We start from the raw sequence: 21,402 nt of genomic DNA, 5'->3' as shown, positions 1-21,402 counted from the left end.
GCCCAGACTCTGGGGGAATGGGAAAAACCCACTGTATGTGCTGGAGCACAAGAAGATGGCTGCACAAAGAGGAATTTAGAGACTTCTTCAATGAAAGCTCAAGGAAACAGCTCAAGTAATTGGATCTGTCTTCCATTGTGTTCATTGTTTGAAACAAGTAAATGTAATCCATCAAATAAAGCAACAAGACAATCCTATATTGGACTTATACACCCATGGTTTAACCAGGTACAGCCTCCATGCCAGGCAGCAGTACCCCAGATGCATAATTTAGTATCAGAGAGAAGCATTTCTTACTCATTATGATTAAGCATGGGCGCCCAGAACTATTCTGAAGAACATTTGATATATACATTTGATATGTTCTTGACTTCATCTCCCATAAACCCTTTTGAGAAAGCTTTTGCCATGTGAATGCTCTCCTGCTATGCCTTTCCATCACTGTCATTTCTTCTATTTTTTAGTATGTTTTATATTTTAATGTGTACCTGCCAGTTCTTGCATAGGCACATAGTGATTACACTACAGTTATTTAACTGACGCTTTTATCCAAAGCGACTTGCAGTTGATTAACGGCCTTGCTCATGGGCCCAAACACTGCACTGATCTTATAGTGGCAACACTGGGGCTTGAATCACCAACCTTCCAGGTCCCGGTCATGCCCCTTAGCCACTAGACGAACAGCTGGGGCATTAGGCAAGGGGACTGGGGAAATGATTCTTCCGTCACCCACAAACTGTGGCAGCTGTGCATGGGGATGCTCTCTCTCTGTCTCACCCTTCCTCTTTGACTCAAATAACATCTTTCTTCATTCTTCTGTCTCTTTCTCTTCCTCATTCTCTGTCCCTTTCACTTCTAAGCCACTGACAAAATGTTCCCTTACCTTCGTTGGCTCTTATTTTTTATGAATCCAACAAAGAGCATGTAAGTGTTAGCAACCAGTAATAATAACCAGTGAAATGGGCAACATTGTACTGTTTAACTAACCTGTGATAGTCCATAAGAAAAGTATATATTGTTGATTATAACTTCTGTATTAGCTCTGAATGAAAAAACAATTAAATCAAAAGCACACATTAATTATTTCAAAAGATACAGTATAGTTGGATTTATTATTTAGTTATTTATCTACACCTCAGAATGTCTTCATTGCAAGAGTATCTATTTTCTAGAAGAATACATTTTAAGAAAGTACAAATAGTAATATCAGAAAGCCACAGCGATAATTTTGTGGCCATGTTTGAATGTTACAAGAGCATATTTGGCTACTGGATTTAAAAGAGCTGCAGTGGAGTAAAAATGGTGTAGAAAGGTGAACAAAGATAATCTACAGTATCTACTAGAAGTACTGACCTCACAAAACATATTGTGCTGAAATTGGATTCTCATCCCAAGCATGATATGACTGACATTACTGCTACTTACAATGTTTTTCAATTGCAGAAAGCTAAAATAATTATCATTATGAATGATATGAATCTGGGGTGGTTCTGGGGTGCCAAACATGCGTCTGATTGGCCCTTCCATCAATCTTAAGTTAAAGCATATAAACTGTCAGGTGGGGGACACATAGTCTGGAAAAGCTGGAAAAGAATCTTGCCTGTGCTACCCAGTAGTACATGTTTATAGACTAGGACATTAGTAAGGAACCACAAATGGAAGAATCTTGCTTCAGACTAAGTAATTATACAGTTATTTATATTTTACAGATTTCACCCATAAAAACACCAAGAATCAGCACCTAATCTAATTGTTGTATCGATCAGGTGTAGAGCTTAGATATTTCAGATTGTTGTTGGATGGAATACCATTTTAAAACTATGCTTGAATTGTTACACCACTTGTTCCTCATGCAGTTACAGTAATCAAATTTGGGAGAAGCATTTGACTTTTAAAAATAATTAATTTTATTGTTTTTTATTATTCATGGAAAATTACCCATAGGACTCTGAACACTCTGAACACATCTTTCTGGTTTGTGAGTGATTCATTATGAACTGCCAAAAAAATATTTGGGTTTGACAAATAATAAGACAGAAGATGTGTAGTTTGATTGTACTATCTCTGTTCTGGTTGGTTTTGGCAAAGCCCCATAGCTACACAAAGCGGAAGGGGGAAAGAGAACAAACTGAATGTAGAAGTTTCTATGATAGTGTAGTCCAATTCATGAATGCAGCAAATTGAGTCAGACGAAAGAGAAAGTGGAGTTTTCTGTCATTAGTTAGATTACTCATAATCAACAGTCCTCTTAAACGATTTGCTAAAAATAGTTTTCTTCAATACCTGATATTACTGAAATAAAGTAAATATTTAGATAGATAAGTAGATAAGTCATAGAACACATGCTCACTGAGTCCTGGCCAGTGTGAAGGTTTCATAACTTAACCTTTGTGTAGTCTTAACATTCTGTATACTCCTTGCCCTAAGGGTAAAAAATGACCTGCCTTCATGAAACCCCTAAAATTAATTTAATTTAAAATCCCAATTTAAAGTAGAAAAAAGGTCACTTAGTGGATTGGTCATTTTTGACCCTTAAGACAACACAAGGGTTAAACTAAAATTGAGCTCCATAACAAATCATTTTTATTGCACATTGGTTGATGTTGCCATGGCCGTAGTCTTCTTATTAAACACAGATTTTGCGCTAACTCGGCTTCCGACTGTACCACTTTACTCTTCCCTTCTTCACACCTCCATTCTTTAGCAATGCATCATCACAATCCCTCATTCCAAACACGGCTCTTCAGACCACTTTGCTCATAGTCGCAGTGGTTCTGGTGCCAGAATCCCATTAGAATGAGGGAACAGAAAACACACAGCCCCTGGAGAGCAGAGAGAGAAATTACTGCAACTTCAAGCCTGTAAAATGTATAAACACTCTTTAATATCACTCTCTTCTCAGTCAGCTTTGTTGAACCACACAGGAGTGGACTAATCAACTTACTTACTTAAACAGCAGCAATGTATGAATCAAAGCAATCCACTGAAAAACAGCTAGGAGTAGGCTTCATTGTTTTGTAGGTCCGAGTAAATAAGGCCCCAAGACTAATTATTAGGCAAGATACTGTTCTTATACAGAGAAATTTACTTGTACACATATATGTGAATGATTACTGAAACAAGACATCAGGAATACATCCAAAGTTCAGCCTTTACATGCTGGTATTACCTGCTCTGTTGCTGAATCATTATTCCACAGGATTATGTATTTGTTGTTTATTTTTTGTTGTTCGTTGTCTGGTTATTTGGTTGTTAGGAACATTGCTAGTTCAGGAACATCTGAGCCGGGCCTTTATGCACAGCCCACTCATTATAAGTACCAGGAAATTAACATCACATTCTGTGTAAAATGTCTACGACTTAGACCCCTGTCCCTGACCCAGCTCTTATAAAGGATAGGAGATGGACAAAGAGCTGGAGATGGACAGATAATGTGCAACAGTTCCTGGAGTTTGTGTGATTGTATTGTTGCTATAGCAATAGAATAGCATACTGGACTCTGGGTTTCTGTGGCAACAGCACAGCACCAGGCCTGTAGCCCTCCATAATCCTCCTGTCTTCCCTGTTACATCACAGATGTCTGTCTCAGGTAAAGGTGACCCATTAGCCTTGTTTTGAAACCTGAATTCACATATGGCAGATTAATCCAGTCTAAACCAGTCTGGTAACGTTTCCAGGTAAAAGTGATCCATTAGCCTTGTGTGAATTCACATATTCGATCAGTCCTACCCTATACAGTCTGTCACGTCCTTGGCTAATCAAGAACATTATGCATCAAAAAACAATACCGTTGAAAAATGCAATGAAAACAATACCAATATGTTTTTGAGAATGTATTTATTTGTTTGTTTAAAACGGATGGCTGAATTTAACCCAATACAAAATGACTATATGTACCTGGACCAAGAGTGGAACATTTTCATTGTTTCCACAGAAAAAAGAGTGATGTTTCTGAAAACATGGAATTCTCTCAGAATTTAACATAACAGTGTTTACAAATGTTTTGCTGAATCATCTTAAAGCATATTTTCCCCCAGAATGCTGCAAGAGACAATGACGGAGAGCAACGGTCCTGGTGTTCACATTTTCACTCTCCTCAGACAGATTTAACGGCTTCTTCTTGCCCATTGGGGAAGCACTGGCCCTTTAAGAGACTTCCTTAGGAGAAACTGAACTTGAACAGAGAGGCACTGACGTAAGGGCTAGTTAGAGTTTGAAAGCGGACATGGCCGATGAGTGAGAGGAGAAATGGCCGAGGAGTGAGATGAGAAAACGGATCGGGTGTTCTATCTTTTACAGGACAACAGGTTTTCGATAAAGCCGTAAAACATTCGGATATTTGGCCTAATTATATCGTAGCACCGGATAAAACCCGATAGCCTAATCGATTCTCATTTGTAGCACGATAATTACAATTGATGGACTATTCTGTGAGATAATACTAATAATTGGCGAATAATAATAATAATAATAATAATAATAATAATAATAATAATATTAATAATAATCATTATTATTATTATATGCTATTGTGCATGATACAACTTTTTGTAGCTTAATTAGGCTACAGAGTTTACATTTCACACTTTTGCTTTCATTTCAAGTGAAGAGTTTGCATTTTCGTTTAATTGGTTTGAATAAGTTTCCTTAAATTCAGCACGGAGCTGTATGGTGTGAAATAGGAAGTTACGTCTAAATAGCATCAACTTTAAAGGAAACTTGGTCAGCAGTGTTATGACAAATGGCAGCAAATATTTTCGTGAATTCGTCAAACCGTTATCAAACAAATTGCAACACAGATTGAGAATTAAATTGAATTCAGCCGATGTCGGACGTTCGCTCCTATGAAGCATATGCGGGGCGGTTGACAGTTCCTACCTGCAAGTGTCTTCTGTTTCTTTATCTATTCTCATTTACTTTCCGCTTGAAACTTTAATTCTTTGGAGGATTCGTAATACAGAGCATCAAGCTGAACATGTTGCACAATGGTAACGGCGACGCGGAAAAACCAGAGCCGCAGATTGATACACAACCTATTCCTGTGATTGGGGAGGTGCCGAGGGACAACGCTGAGCACAATCCAGACAGCGACGGCGACCCCACACAATTCCCGCTGCCTGTTCTCCCGAAGCTGGAAATCAAGCGCAATGCGGTAACGGATGAATACAAAATTTCCAGCCAGGTCCTGGGGCTCGGCATCAACGGCAAGGTGCTGGAGTGCTACAATAAGAAGACAGGACAGAAGTGCGCTCTAAAGGTCTGACTCCTCCAGCAGTTTCTGTCATATGGGCATATGCATGTGTGTATTGTATTTCTATATGTACAAGCTTTGTTGATTCTAAAGATCATAGGCTATAGGTTCTGCTTATGCGGACGTGGACCTTCAGTAACCGTGGGGAAAGCCAAAGGCTATCCTACGCCATTCCCCAAACAATAATTGGATGTTTCCAAATTATATGTGTTTGCATATCAATATGTAAGATTGTGTTCATATCATTGTGGGTTATTTGTGTTAATTTTACCTAGGGGGGGGACTGTTTTTAATTTTATTTTTATTTTTATTATTATTATTATTATTATTTATTTTTTTGGGGGGGCACCTAGTGAAGTCTCTCACTTCGCCACATTACCGTTTTAATCTAGCTCATGACTTGGGAGTATCATCATTGGGTGTATCGTTATTATTATGCAGTACTAGTAGACATGTAGCCTCTGCCATCATTCACCTGTCTATATCACCATGACAACCATGGTAGCCTACGCCAGTCCTTGAAACTTCTGTCTGACGGCACATGGTTTTGTGTCATGTCCTATGTGTTTCTCTGTTGCTACCTTGCTTTGACATGAGTTAGGTATGCAGTTGCAGCTATGGCACCTGGAATTCTACTTTTGTCTTAATGGAATATGTGGAGAGAGTATGTGCGGATGTGAGCGTATGTGGAGAGTTGTAATGTTATCGCAATCGATGTATGTTGGATGTAATTGCTTTTGTGATTGTCAAGCATCACAGTTTCGGCTGATCCTTTTTTTATTAATTGTAGAAACAATGCAGTCTTTGTAATATTGACAGTAAGCAAGAAGGTGTTGATAAATTATGCATGCTTCTCTTATTGTTGTTTTTGAGACATGTGAGCTTGAAAAGGCTCGGATTTCATCACTGGCTTTCCAGCACCACTGGAAAATGACACAGGACACAGCCGATATAATCTGAGTAAACTACATAACCAACCCACAGAGACTATGAATTTGAAATCCAGTTAATGGCCATAGTAGAGAAGATGGATACTTTCTCTTTGATTTACTTCCAATCAGAACTCTTGATCAGTACCTACAAACAACAAGGTCTGACAATCTGGGAAAATCTCCCATGTGATATTCTGAGATATTCTGAGAAAGTTTTGTTCCAGGGTTCATGGAGCATGTGTGCTTGTTAAAGGACTAACAGGCTAATGCCTGTTCCGCAGAGGGCTGCTTCAGACACAGGGTGCATTTATTCTGGGTGCACACTGTCCACACAGCGCCGGGGGGCAGGGTGGGAAGAATATTTGTGTCGCACTGTTCCCATAGGGTCATAGTCAGTCAGTGACTAATGAGGAGAGGACAAACACATGCTACTGTACGCCACTGTGTGTCCTCTCAGTGACAAAGATGTGATTGCTCAATTAGCTCTAATGAGACACGTATTAACTGATTCCAGTATTTATCAGAAAAAAAAACTTGGACTCTTATAGATTCAATGCTCACAAGAGCATTGCAGTGATTTTTATTATTATTTTTCCACACTGCAGTACAACATACAATCCCAGCTTCACATGATATAATCTGGAATGGAACTAGGCTGTTGTGTCACCACTGTGCCACCATCAAGCAGGGTCCAAACAAACAATGGATATAATTTAAGATACGCAGTCTGCTGCAGGTGAGTTAGCGTCACAGCTCTCAGCTAAACCAATGGGACAAAGAGCCATAAAACGTCCCTGCTGCCATGACGAGCACCCTTACTGATCCACCCAGGAGCTCCAATCACTAGAACCAAATTCCTCACTCAGACAAGGGATATTGTAAATGCACTGCTGAGGTGGGACATCATATTCAGAGTTCCTTAATGCCTTGCACTTACATTCTTGAATGGTCTAATTAGTAGTTCTGTTACATTTCAGACAATATAATTGCATACATATTTCACAACTTTAGCTATAAACTAAGCAGAATGTGTCTTGATTATTTGGAGGTGTGTGAGGACTGCTGATATCGTCCTTAGTTCTTGTTCGTATTTTGGAATGTGAATTTTCATAGAATTGTCAATACCTACTCACACTTAAGTGATGCTGAATTTTTTTCAATTCTTGTGATTTGTGAGGTATTATCAACTGAATGTATATGAAAGAAAATAATGCATATTATGGGAAGTGGTTTGTATGACGGGACAGTAACTGTTTTTGGAAGTAAATTGTATGGATTGCATGTGTGGCTATATCTTTATAGTGTGGCTATATCTTTGTAGCCTGACTGAAATATGAGGTCAGGATGACCAAACCAAAGCCTATTAGCAAGAAAGCCCACAACCAGAACCTTCCAAGACCCATCTTACATTTCATTCAAGCACAGAAAGAGGGATATATATTGTAGCAGGAAGGGGATTGTCTTGTTAAAGGCTTGTACTGTGACATCATATTATTTGTTTTACTACTGCTTTGGGCTTTGAAGGAGGCAAAAACATTATACATACAGTATGCAGCCTGTGTGCGCACATGAGTGTACGTGTGTGTATAGTGACCATCCATGTCTGCAGGTGTGTGGGTGTGTGTGTGCGTTTTTTTTTTTTTTTTTTTTTTTGTGTGTAATAGGATGTATGCATAATCCACTTCTGCCTATGAGTCAATGGTACCCCATGTCAGTAGGTTGTCAGTATATTTGATACTATATCCTTATTGCACACCCACACTTGCCATTACTGCTGTATGTTCTCTGTTGGCTTCAGTCACTCTGCAAACGTGCGAGGGGATGAGGGGCAGGGGAGCGGGAGAGGATTATGGAGGCAAGTTTGTTTTAATTAATCACACAGAGACCTGGTAACTGTGACAGATGAGTACAGATCTAATATACTCTTTCGTGCCAGGATGGAGGGAAGCCATGCTTTAAATCGAATTCAATTACTCTCGTCTTTATTCTCTCAGCCTGGGCATGACCATTTGCCAGACTTTCTCTCAGAAGAACCCTGCTATTCAGTGCTGGCTGTGTTTACTTTGGATAAGCTCTCTGTTCCATCCGCAAGCCTTTCTGTGGTGCAGGCTCAGTATTAAGGGTGGACAGGCCACGGAATAAGTGCGTGTATGTTCTTTGTTATAGGCCCACATGCCTATTTTTTGTTTTAGATCTTTTAATATCATCCTGGAGTTTTACATTTGTCTGCCATTATGAAAACAATTTTAATTTTGGTAGAAGTATGCATATTTTTCCAAACGATTCCCCACGTGACATGACATGTGACTTTCCACAATCATCGGATGACGTTGCACTGTGTTAACACTTAGAGCTGACCACAGGAGGAGGAGGGGGAATTATGCTCTGGGGGCAGGGTTAGGGACTTTTTTTTAAAAACCAGGGAGATGCGTGTAGGCCTTAAATCTGTTCATTCTCTGTGTTACAGTATAATACTGAACAATGTATTGTAAAGAACAAAAGTAATAATATTCACTTTATTAGGTGGTTATTAGAATTATTCTTTTGACGTATTAGTCTTCTGTTGCTGTAGCCCATCCTGTGTGTTCAGAGATGCTGTTCTGCACACCACTGTTGTAACGCATGGTCACTTGATTTCCTGTAACCTTCTGAACCCAGTCAGGCCATTCTCCTCCTCTCATTAGTGAGTCATTTTTAGACACAGAAGTGCTCACTGGATTTTCTTTTGTTTTGCACACAATTCCATTCCCTTCCTTGTGTAAAATCCAGCTATGACCAGCTTGAAATACCAGCTACCAGCTGTTTCAAAACCTAGCTTGAGCTGGTCTATCAGGTCAACCAGCTACCAGCTGTTTCAAAACCTACTTTAGCTTGAGCTGTTTTTTTCAGTAGGGCTATAAACATTAGGGACTATTGGGTGTGAAAATCCCAGGAGAGATTCTGAGATACTCAAACTACCCCCGATTGGCATGAAACAATCATTCCGTGGTCAAAGTCTAAACAACAACTGAACCTCTTGACCATGTTTGCGTGCTTTTATGCATGGGCTTGCTGCCACATGATTGGCTACTTTGAAACGTTTTTGAAAATAGCATAAGAGAAACGAGAAGCTGGCACATTCCCTGTTGACAAGCTAGGGGATAAATGTAGTCTTTTTTGCATTCAAGGCTCAAGTTCTGTTTTTGTCTCTCTGCTGTACGGTGCATTCGGGCATGGTGTAGCATTGTCTCCCTTTTAACGGATGGGTGCTTTTTTGGTGCCTCTTCTCTGACCTAGAATTTTTTGCTAGAGAGGAGTACAATTTCATGGCTTCTTTTGATTCCCAGGGTGTGGGTTCCTGGGTAATGCTATTCCTCCCCAGTTGATAAGCACTGGTAGTACATAGGGCATCCTGCTACCGTGTCAACCTCTACAGTACCCCCACAGCAGTTCTTTCAAACTGACTTATTCACAAAAACACAAACACACACACACACTGCACATAATTATTGTTCCCTTCACGTGATGCAGATAAAATATTTCAATAGCGTCTATCTCATGTACACAAAATGCATTTTCACACGTGGCCTTACCCAGCAGTGTTCTGGAACTGTACCGTTCATGAGAGTCTGCATAGAAAAGTTTCTCTGGCAATATAAAATTGACTTGTTTCTCTAAGACAAGTATGCTATGCTGTGTGCTATGTACTATTGGTAAAATAAGAAAGTGCAAAGACCACATACGCCATTGGAACTGTTAATTTAGCAATGTCCCACGTTTTTTCCGTGAAATTGGCTAGTGTCTCACCTGTGCTCCTTTCTCTCCACATAATCCGAACCCTCACTGTAACAATGCACATCCTTCTCTCACCTAACTACACTTTCATATTTTTGGAAGCACTTTAAATGCACTCAGTTATTTTAAGTGGTCCTGGACGTCTCCGTAAGGAAAATGAATATGAATGCTAATGATTGCCATGAGATGGAGCAGTCAGAGACACAAGTGTTGGCTTGCTGTATAAATGGTGTGTTTATTTCTCAAGGGGGGATTGGAGCACTCTGGGATAACAGGGCTTTTAGCCCGATTAAAGCCCTGCCCTCAGCCTCCCATCGATCCTGGCTGAGCGCGTCATCGCTGGGAGCCAGGAGGAGCCTGGGTACAGCCGATTAACAGGGGCATGAATCACTGCCAGGCGCGCTCCCCCACACACAGCAGCCAGTGCTGTCATGTGTGATTAACACTCAGCCATGGGAGCCATCTACACACTGAACACTCCCAGCCTGACTGTCCTCTGTCCTCTTCCATATGGAGTGCCGGGAAAATGTATTTGCCCCCTTCTTGATTTCCTCTAGCATCGCATATTTGTCACACTGGATGGTTATAGAGCTTGTAATGTAATATTAGACAAAAACATTTTTCTAAATTACTGTTTCATTTATTTAATGAAAAAAGTTATCAAACACCCAAATCTCCCCTGTGAAAAAGTAATTGTCCCCTTTAATTTAACCTAAGGGGGGAAATTACGTGGGTATTTGATAACTTTTTTAATTAAATAAATGAAATAGTAATTAAAAAATGTGTTTTCTGCTTACTCGGGTTCCCTGTCTTTTATATTACATTTTGTATAAAGATCTGAAACCTTTCAGCGTGACAAATATGCAATAATAGAGGAAACGGGGAAGGGGGCAAGTACTTTTTCATAGCACTGCACTCCCTCCTTCTTGTCTCCTCTGTTCCTCTTTCACAAGGACCCCGCCCTGTCCTGCTCTCCTTATTTCCCCCAGTAAACCCACTCTCAACCTCTACATGTTCTCTCGATCTCTCTCTGAAAGCAGATTCCTCTCTCACCTTCTCTTTCTCATCACCTCCAAATGTACTTATCTCTCTTATCATAATACACACTCATTTCACCAATCTCTCTCGCTCTCTCTCTTTCTCTCTCTCTCTCTCTCTCTCTCTCTCTCTCTCTCTCTGTCTCTCTGTCTCTCTCTCTCTCTCTGGACTGCTTTTATTTGTCTTTCTCCCAGGAGCATTGGTAATGTTAAAGCTCTTATTCCCCCTGCAGTCTCATGTCTCACATACAGTGCACAGAAACGGCAGAGCTAGACAGAGAGATAAAGGGCCCCCTGACTCCCAGTGAGGCTCGCCCTTCAGTGATATTATTGAAATTCATAATTCAGAAACCAATCACCAATGGCTAAAAGCAGAATCATATTTGGCCATTAATAATTTAGACACTTATTCTGTCCTCCTGTGGGAGGAAACCGGAATACCCGGAGGAAACCCACGCAGACACGGGGAGAACATGCAAACTCCGCACAGAGAGGCCCCGGCCGATGGGGATTCGAACCCAGGACCTCCTTGCTGTGAGGCGGCAGTGCTACCCACTGCAACGCCTGCTCCAGGATAGGGAATTTCTGAGTGGGGAAATTCTGTCCGTGTGTGCGAATCACTGCTACAGAGGGTAGCTGGGGGTTGGGTGAGGGAAGTGAGATAGCTTACTTCTACAGAAGAGGAAATGAGGAAATGAGTATGTCATAGGAAATTATGTCTACATGCTCATTTTTCAAGTCCACAGTCTACACATGGGGTCATCTATGTCACTGGGTCAAACAGACCTAAACTGCTTTGAAATTGAACTGCTGAATGAAAAGACCATTTTGTTTTACTGGTGACTTAAGAAGTATTTACCCCTTAGATTAAATGGTCATGTTTATTTAATCTGTCTTTTAGAGGATGTGGTTGCATAGTTCTCCTATGAGGTTTGCCAGCTTGAATTCCTGGCAGGAACACCTTACACCTTATTTTACCCTTCAACCAGATACTCACCCAGAATACCTTGAACATGTATCCAGCTGTGTGACAGGATAATGTATAAAATTGTAGCCAGCTGTGTGCAGTAAATGTTCCTTAGGAATGCAGTCTGTAGGGCAAATAATTAATATTCTTTAAACAAAACGGTTTGCATGAATGTTTCCATAACTTGATAAAGTGTACTAATAGACTGTATTTATGAGGGGATTTCAGGTTAAGGGAATATGTGCAGGGTAAAACCATGGGATATGACGTTTTTCTTTCCTTCCCTCTGCCATGTTTCAGATTCTGTATGACAGTCCAAAGGCTCGCAGAGAGGTGGAGCTGCACTGGCGGGTGTCTGGGGGCCCCTACATCGTGCGAATCCTCAGCCTGTATGAAAACATGCACCATGGGAAGAAGTGCCTGCTCATCATTATGGAGTGGTAAAGACCTTCTGATTCCACAACTGTGTGTGCTTACTTCCCTCACCTATCTGCAAACTACAAAACCCAAAGTTCCCAGCACTCTGCTGAGATTCCTGCAACCTTCCCATAGTATGGATTGCACTCCACTGTGTACGGTGCTTATACTGTACATTTTACATCTAGCCGACTTTTATCCAGAGCGACTAGCAATTAGTAACCAGAGATTTATTTTGGAGTTCATTTGGATTTAATTTTGAGGTCATTCATTGAATTTCACTAGCCTGGTTCAATGGTAGTCCAGCCCAGCTCAAGTTACAAAATGTAAATTCTCAGGCTTTTTTCTTATCTGTCTCAATAATGCTGGAGTTACGTGGTACAAGACATTAACAGCGGTGTTCAAATAGCATCAAGACATCAATTTAGGGTTACACTAGAGTACCTTCATGGTTTCATTCGGGTTGTATAAAACATGGTTTTACAGGTCTACAGACCCGATGTATATAAGGGTTGTGGTCCTGATGTGGATACATTGCGAGGCTTTTGATTCACAGCTGTGATGACTTTAATAGGAAAATCCATGGGTTTTAATCAGATTTCCCCAAATTTTCTTTCAGCATATACACTCAGCGACCACTCACTTTATTAGGTAGACCTGTATACTAGCTTGTTAATGAAAATATTTAATCAGCCAATAACTTCTTTTTTCAGACCAAATGTCAGAATGGGGAAGTTATTTTGGCCATGAAATGTTTAAATGGTAAATGGTCGGCATTTATATAGCGCCTTTATCCAAAGCGCTGCACAATTGATGCTTCTCATTCACCCATTCATACACACACTCACACACCAACGGTGATTGGCTGCCATGCAAGGCGCCGACCAGCTCGTCAGGACCATTTGGGGGTTAGGTGTCTTGCTCAGGGACACTTCGACACAGCCCGGGCGGGGGATCGAACCGACAACCCTCCGACTGCCAGACGACTGTTCTCACTGCCTGAGCCATGTCGCCCCGGTGCCAGACAGGGTGGTCTGAGTATCTCAGAAGCTGATTTCCTGGGATTTCTACATACAACAGTCAAACGTAGTTTGCAGAGAATAGTACGAAAAACTAAAAAACATCCAGTGAGAAGCAGTTCTGCAGGCAATAAACGTGCTGTTAATGAGAGAGGTGAAGGGCCAGACTGGTCGAAGTTGACAGGAAGGTGACAGTAATGCAAATAACAGTGGTATGCAGAAGAGATCTCTGAGCACATAACGCGTCAAACCTCTGTGGATAGGCTACAGCAGCAGAAGACCAATAAGTCCAATAAATACCTAATAAAGTGCTCAGTGAGTGTAATATCAAGGTTTTTTTCTCATTTGTATAATAAGGCCAGGCTCTCAAACAGGAAATATTGATTCTGTTTACATACAGTATGGGGACATGCTTTGTCCTTCTTTCCATAATGACTTATGATAAAGATGCTGTTTGTCATGCTTTTATTGTGGGGAGACAGTTATTGGACAAGATATGCTCACCTATGTTTATTCTACAACATCTGTCACGTTTATAAATTGCATTATATTACAGTATGACAGGACATGGCCTTGTTTGACCGGCTGGTTTCATAAGGGTACGGGTAGAAACACTCAATTAAATGTCAGCTCTTCTGTAAATAATATACTATACTACTCTACTTGGACTGGAGGGACTAGTTCATCTGAAAGGTCCTCATACGATATGCCCTGTCCATCCACTCTATCTCTCACATTTTACACTCATTCACTCTCCTCTTACACTGTTACCGTTCTGCTACATTGCTCTTTGCTCCCAGTCTGCTCATGTGCCCACCCTTCCACTAGCTGCCCCCAAACAGTGTGGCAGGACCCATTTGGGTTGTGGGAGGGCATAAGGCAGATTACAACAGTAAGTGAGCTCACGCTCACGACTACTGTCTGTTCTGGCGGTGGTGGAACGAACTCCCCGTTGAGGTCAGAACTGTAGAATCTCTTCCAATCTTCAAGCGCAAACTGAAGACGCACCTCTTTAAGCAGCACCTCTCCCCGTCCCTCCCTACCTCCCTGTGAACCTTAATTGTTGTCTTTCTGTGATGTACTTTTTTGTGTATTTTTAGTTTGGCTAGTTAAGCAGTGTTTGGCTAGTTTTGGGGATTTGGTCATGCTTTTGCGTTTGTTTGTTTGTTTGTTGTGCAGGTAGCAGTTGAAATTGTACTTCCCTCTAGGGTCTTTCAGCGCACTTATCCCTGGTTATGGGTATGCACTTCATTGTACGTTGCTCTGGATGAGAGCGTCTGCCAAATGTCATTAATGTAATGTAATGTAATGTAATGTAATAAGGTTAGAAAATAAATTCCTGCATCTGACATACTTTCCATTGGCCTTCACACCATTTAAGATATAAACTGCAATTGTTGCATTCACTTCACTAGTAACAGTGATTTTCTGCATGTTAGCTTTTTCCTTTTTCCGTTCACTAGTTCACTTACAGGAACTTAACTAACCATCACAAAAAACTGACTTCAGAACCTTGTGCATACATCTGTATGTGTCAGAAAAGCCACAAGTACAGCAATCACTATGACAACCAGAGCAGATGAACACCCCCCCACGAAAACAGCTGCAGTAATGTGCACATTATTTGAGTTGCTGTGCTAATTGTGAAGAGGCTATTGGTATTGTTCTGTTTCTATTGAGTAGTGTAGTGGCAGAAATGCTAAAGGGTGCAGTTTGGGGTTTATGGGAAAAACACTGCGTGACTGAGTGCACTCCTCTCCCACGCAGCTGAACAGGGTTCACTTCTGGGCATGGTGCAGTTTGCTCTGCTGTTGAGGAAGTGAATATTCATCGCTATGGCTACGCTGTGGCCTGGGGGCGTTCTTGTGGTCTGTGGAGTCCAGAACAAGGTGTCCTGTCTGTATTCTGTATACACACACCCCCAGGGTGCTGTTTTATACTCAGTCTTCTGTTTTCCCCTTTCATGTTGCACATGGGTTATCAATCCTGACAACATCGGTTTTATTTATCCCCCCAGAATATTTTCACAATCAGTAATTGAAGGTGAACAAACACCATGTTACCTGTGTCTGTCTGTGTGTGTGTGTGTATGTGTATGTGCGCGTGTGTGTGTGTGTGTTTGTGTATGTATGTTTGTGTGTGCGTGTGTGTGCGTGCGTGTGTGTGTTTGTGTGTGCATATGTGTGTGCGCGTGTGTGCGTATGTGTGCATGCGTGAATGTATTTTTGCATTTCTGTGTTTGTGTAGTTGAATGTGGTCTCCAGTTTGGACATTGTTACTTTTTTCCAGCATGGAGGGGGGAGAACTCTTCAGCCGGATTCAGGCTCGAGGTGACCAGGCCTTTACTGAGAGAGGTGAGGGAGGGGCCAGAGTAGCAATAATTATATGTGTACTCATTATCTTCCTCTTGTTCTCTCCATAATGTAATGTAATGTAATGTAATAATGTTCTGTATTACATGTGTATTACAGTGGTTTTAATTTTCTTGCATTGTGCCCTGTGACTCATTGTAGTCTATGTTCTGGTCTGTGGTGCTGTACATTATTTAATTTAATTTTTATTTAACATCATTTAATGTAGCACTGTGCTCATTCTATGTTGCATGGATATTTGTAAGGTGTTCTGTGTTCACGGTGCTCTGCGTAATACTCTTGTGCCTTGCAATAGATGGTGCTTTGTGTGTTTGTGTGACACTATGCCTGTCCTGTCTCTCCCTCAGAGGCATCGGAGATCATGCGTGACATTGGCACAGCCATCGAGTACCTCCACCATATGAACATAGCTCATAGAGACGTCAAGGTACGGCAATCACAGGGCAGCCGAGAGCCGTGCGAATCAGATCAGGGAAAGCCATGGTCCGTTCAAATGTTCCCGCTGGATGGACCCTATTGAGATGGTGGTGATAACTGTGTGTAGGCTAGAGTGGCAGTGCAGAAGTGAGACAGGTAGTGATGGTGTTGATGAGTGTGACTGTTTTGGCATTTTAAATGACTTATTTTCACATTTTACTTATTTTCACATTTCTCATATAGAAAATCTAATAATCCAGAACACATTGCAATGGAATAGCAATACATAAAAATACACAGAAATAGCTTACAGTTTTAAAGCTTTTAAGAATAGGTGTCTTGCAGTCACCTATGCATATCAGGATATCTTGTTTCAGCTGCTGCAGTAGTGGTCAGAGTAATATTTTTGTTGGCAGTAATGGTGGTAAATAACTGTCTGTCCCCTCAGCCTGAAAACCTGCTGTACACCACCAAGGAGAGCAACGCTGTCCTCAAACTGACAGACTTTGGCTTTGCCAAGGAGACCACACTGCAGAACTCACTGCAGACGCCCTGCTACACGCCGTACTATGTGGGTGAGTCTCTCAGGTGAACAAAGGGAGGAAGAGTGAGGGCTTACAGTGGGGGTCAGCCGATTGTGAAGAGGATGTTGAAAATGGTTTCTGTCTGCATGGGTCAATGTCATACAAGAATGTACAAATAGTTTATAAAGAGATTATAAAGATTTATTTTGTATTACTATTTAAACAAATGTTAGTCAGAGCTACTTTATTAAATCTACTGTCAGGCAGGTTATATATAGCCTTTGTACATAGTTTTTCCTTTCATGTGTTTCTTTGAATGGACTCTTACAATGTCTAACTGGTTATTTTGTTCACACCTACAATTGCATTGCATTTTAATATTCATATCTGACATTGAAACTTATAGAATAACACTTTAATTTAGCATATACTACACAGTTGAATTATGTTCAGATGTTTTTTTTCCCCAAAGAACCTTTAAGCTTAAAAGCTGTCTCTCATACACAAAAATAACTAGAGTAGCAATACAGACAGTACATACAATGTGAGTTTATTCATTTTCCACCTGTTCATCTGTCTGTCTGCCTGTCTGTCCGTCTGTCTGTCTGTCTGTGTGTCTGTCAGCCCCTGAGGTGCTAGGTCCGGAGAAATATGACAAATCATGTGACATGTGGTCTCTGGGCGTGATAATGTACATCCTGTGAGTATAGAATGTGTGCGCGTGCGTGTGTGTGTATGTGTGTGTGTGTGCACAAGAAAACCTCCCTTCCAGGTTTCACTATTGCTACCTCCACTTTGTGTATCTGGTTTCCTCCCTCCCTGCTCACCACCCTCTTCCTTCAAACATATTTTTATTAATGGCCATGCTGAGACTGACATCAGACATTCTCACAGTGTCGTGACGCCTCCCCCCCCCCCCCCCCACTCCCCCACTCCCCCACAGGCTTTGCGGCTTCCCCCCCTTTTACTCCAACACAGGGCAGGCCATCTCCCCCGGCATGAAGTGTCGCATCCGGCAGGGTCAGTACGAGTTCCCCAACCCAGAGTGGGCAGAAGTGTCAGAGGAAGGTGAGAGTCAAGGCCACTAGGCACTAGGACACAGAGTCAGTTATATACGTGTGTATAAGTGCGTGTGCACACATTCATACACCCACATGCATGTGCACTTGCACAAACACATGTGCACACACACATGCACACACACACATATACATACACACAATATGAAGAGAAACTGCTTTCATGACAGAAATCCAAATCTGGACTGTTAAATCAATAGAGAATTCCCACAATGCACTTCAAAGGGCCTTCAATGCTTATTCCCTCAAAGAGAGACTACCAACCTCTTTCGGTGAATGTCACTGCCCTTGAATAGAGCAGAAATGTATTGAGTGTATTGAGGGTAGATTCTTGATCTCCCGACACAGAATAAGAATAAGGCAATATATTTCTTATTGAATGTACTTGATTGTTTGTACTATCTGTGAGTTGTTTACCTAAAGAAGACTATACTAAACAATTACATAGCACATGTGGCCAGAGTCACAAAATTACCCAAAACTAATTGTGCCAAAAATAACAGAAATTAGTGTGGTTTTCACAGTTGTTGCTTCTCCAAATAAACTCACTCAAGCAACAACTGAGTTCAATGGTCAATTTTCTTATTTGCTTATTTATTTCAATCCTTTGATAGAAATGTTAATTGAGTTGAACAATTGCTGCTTCATCTCTGGTTCTGCCTGGAAGCGATGTTTATCCCTCTCTCTTTCCATCTCTGCAGCCAAGCAGCTGATTCACCAGCTCCTAAAGACTGACCCGAACGAGCGGATGACCATCACACAGTTCACGAACCATCCCTGGATTACTGTGAGCCCCTCAACCTGTCAGAGCATTGATATGACCCTCATCGATGTGAGGCGGGGCGCCTGATCCCTGATAGTGCTTGTGTGTTTGTGTTGTAGCAGTCAATGGTGGTGCCGCCTACTCCACTTCACACCACACGCGTGCTCACTGAGGACAGGGAGATGTGGGACGATGTGAAGGTGAGTGTCCAACACTGACCTCTTGTGACAGGATTAGAAAGTCTATTTTCAGCAGCTATGTAACATACATTATATTATAACAACATATACAGGTGCATCTCCGAAAATTAAAATATTGTGGAAAAGTTCATATTTTCATACTTTCATATTTTCAAAATTCATTACACATGAAGTGAAATATTTCAAGCCTTTTTTTGTTTTAATCTTTTGTTTAATAATGATTATGGCTTACAGTAGACTAAGCAGGAAACAATCCTCCCCTGGAGCAATGCAGGGTTAAGGGCCCTGCTCAAGGGCCCTTAACGGTTGTGTGGATCTTATTGTGGCTACACCGGGGATTGAACCACTGACCTTGCGGGTCTCGGTCATGTACCTTAAAACCACTATGCTGCAGGCTGCCCTATCATCACGATTAAAACAAAAAAAGGCTTGAAATATTTAACTTTATGTGTAATGAATCTAGAATATATGAAAGTTTCTCTTTTTGAATAAAATTACGGGAAAAAATTATCTTTTCCACGATTAACATTTTTTAGATGCACCTGTATTATACTGTTTTGTACTGTTACTTGGTGTACATTTCACCATCGGTAAAAATCATTTTGTTTTGACTCAAACTCCCAGCACAATGACAGAAACGTAGCAGCCTGTTCAGAATACATGTTATTGAGTATTACAGTCAATTACGTATGTGCAAAGTTCCTCCAACAGAAACTTATCTCAAAAAGTAAAAAGGAATGAAAAAGTACACTTAAGAGGAAATGTGATTGTAAGATGCTTCCAATGATATGTCTACAGTAGTGGTACTGTATAACCGTACTGAGAGGAACATGTGTGGCAATATACAGTACTCTCCAGGGAGACTGCACTTTGGAAACAAACAAAATTAGTTCATTCAATCCGTACGGTCACCAAATGGGCAGCTGAGACTTAAGCACCATTACATTACATTACATTAATGCCATTTGGCAGACGCTCTTATCCAGAGCGACGTACAGTTGATTAGACTAAGCAGCTTGTCAGTGTCTATGTGGGCCCCTTACTAAACGCTTATACGCTTCTTCTGCATGCTGTTTGCTGCAGGAAGAGATGACCAGCGCCCTAGCCACCATGCGTGTGGACTACGACCAGGTGAAGATCAAAGACCTCGACACCTCTAGCAACCCCTTGCTCAACAAGAGACGCAAGAAGGCTGCTGCAGAAGGATGCGGAGGGGGCGGGAGCGCTGTGTGCAACAGCCAATGAGAGACTGAGTAAAACAATAGTGGATAGAAGGTGCTACTGAATGGAATAACAGGGACATTGAGAAAAGTGTGCTCCTCAGCAGCAGATCCACCTGTGAAATAAAGGTACACAGAAGACTACAGCGTTTCATTCACAGCTGGAATTCTACTTTCATGTATCCGTGAGTGTATCGGTTTGAGTCGGCATGTAAGCATGTGTATGTGAGTGTGTATGTGTGAGCATGTGTGTACTGTGTGTGTGTGCAAGAGAGAAGGAGAGTCTGAGTGTATGGATGTTGTATCTGAGAGTGTTATGTTCTTGTCCTGCACTGTAAATGTAATCTTCTTGCAGAACACCCCCTACCTATAGTGCCCCATGTTGAGTTGCCCTCGGTATCAGATTGTGAGTAGAGGGCCCTACCTCTAGTGCCCTATGTTGAGATTCACATCAGTATCAGATTGTGAGTAGAGGGCCCTACCTCTAGTGCCCTATGTTGAGATTCACCATCAGTATCAGACTGTGAGTAGAGGGCCCTACCTATAGTGCCTCATTTTGAGATTTACATCAGTATCAGACTGTGAGTAGAGAGCCCTACCTCTAGTGCCCTATGTTGAGATTCACCATCAGTATCAGACTGTGTAGAGGGCCCTATCTCTAGTGCCCTATGTTGAGATTCACCATCAGTATCAGACTGTGTAGAGGGCCCTACCTCTAGTGTCCTATGTTGAGATTCACCATCAGTATCAGACTGTGAGTAGAGGGCCCTACTTCTCGTGCCCTATGTTGTGATTCGCCCTCAGTATCAGACTGTATAGAGGGCCCTATCTCTAGTGCCCTATGTTGAGATTCACCCTCAGTATCAGACTGTATAGAGGGCCCTATCTCTAGTGCCCTATGTTGAGATTCGCCCTCAGTATCAGACAGTGAGTAGAGGACCCTACCTCTAGTGCCCTATGTTCTGATTTACCCTCAGTAGCAGACTAAGTATAAAGGAAAAGCAAAGGAACTTCTGGGCCACCAATGTCACCAGCACTCCTGAACTTTCTGTTCTTAATAAGGTTATCATTACTCTTAATATCATTACTCTGATATAATTACTGTTGTCTTGTTCTTTTTTCAGAAATAAAAATATTACATTTTCTATCTTATATTGGGTCTGAAGTTTACCTTTCCAGTGCACAAAGCGATTTTATATATGATTGGTCACAGTTATTAAACTCTGGAGATCTTGGAGGATTTCACCCTAACAGGTTTAATCATCATTGAATGGATTATATCATAGAACTTTGCAGTGATGCTAAACTGGTATGGCATAGAAACTGGTTGAGTGAATAATTATTTGATTCCAACCAAAAGCTAAAACAAACAGACCTTAAAGAAACCAGTACCTAAGTCCAAAGACTACACAGAGACTGTAGAATAAGGT

General features: G+C 41.3%; 1 protein-coding gene and 1 long non-coding RNA gene across 3 annotated transcripts; one reads left to right on the top strand and one right to left on the bottom strand.

Annotated features, from left to right (window-relative positions):
- Positions 1–2,560: 2,560 nt before the first annotated feature.
- On the bottom strand, positions 2,561–5,120 carry LOC133139243 (uncharacterized). The gene is made up of 2 exons (XR_009709801.1): positions 4,879–5,120; positions 2,561–2,822 (listed from the first exon to the last, which is right to left on the bottom strand). It is a non-coding gene; the product is annotated as an uncharacterized LOC133139243 (long non-coding RNA).
- Positions 4,207–21,124, top strand: LOC133139242 (MAP kinase-activated protein kinase 2-like). 2 transcript variants are annotated; one of them, XM_061258664.1, is made up of 10 exons: positions 4,207–5,257; positions 12,262–12,401; positions 15,687–15,751; positions 16,117–16,196; positions 16,635–16,761; positions 17,335–17,410; positions 17,654–17,778; positions 18,491–18,576; positions 18,675–18,752; positions 19,836–21,124. In XM_061258664.1, exons 1-10 carry the CDS (start codon positions 4,976–4,978, stop codon positions 19,995–19,997), a joined length of 1,221 nt encoding a protein of 406 aa, XP_061114648.1. In that variant the 5' UTR covers positions 4,207–4,975; the 3' UTR covers positions 19,998–21,124. The 2 variants fall into 2 exon arrangements, with proteins under 2 accessions (XP_061114648.1, XP_061114647.1); XM_061258663.1 differs by having other exon boundaries at positions 18,672–18,752.
- Positions 21,125–21,402: the final 278 nt, after the last annotated feature.

The sequence above is a fragment of the Conger conger genome, chromosome 10, assembly GCF_963514075.1.
Source record: "Conger conger chromosome 10, fConCon1.1, whole genome shotgun sequence".
Lineage (NCBI taxonomy): Eukaryota > Metazoa > Chordata > Actinopteri > Anguilliformes > Congridae > Conger > Conger conger.
This window is presented reverse-complemented; position numbering and strand designations above follow the sequence as displayed.

Bases quoted from the DNA above. Each gene is read 5' to 3' on its own strand.
- LOC133139242 (XM_061258663.1), top strand. From the start codon at position 4,976: ATGTTGCACAATGGTAACGGCGACGCGGAAAAACCAGAGCCGCAGATT. The intron at 17,411-17,653 runs GTGAGTATAGAA...ACTCCCCCACAG, and splicing joins GGCGTGATAATGTACATCCT to GCTTTGCGGCTTCCCCCCCT. The intron at 18,577-18,671 runs GTGAGCCCCTCA...TTTGTGTTGTAG, and splicing joins CGAACCATCCCTGGATTACT to CAGTCAATGGTGGTGCCGCC.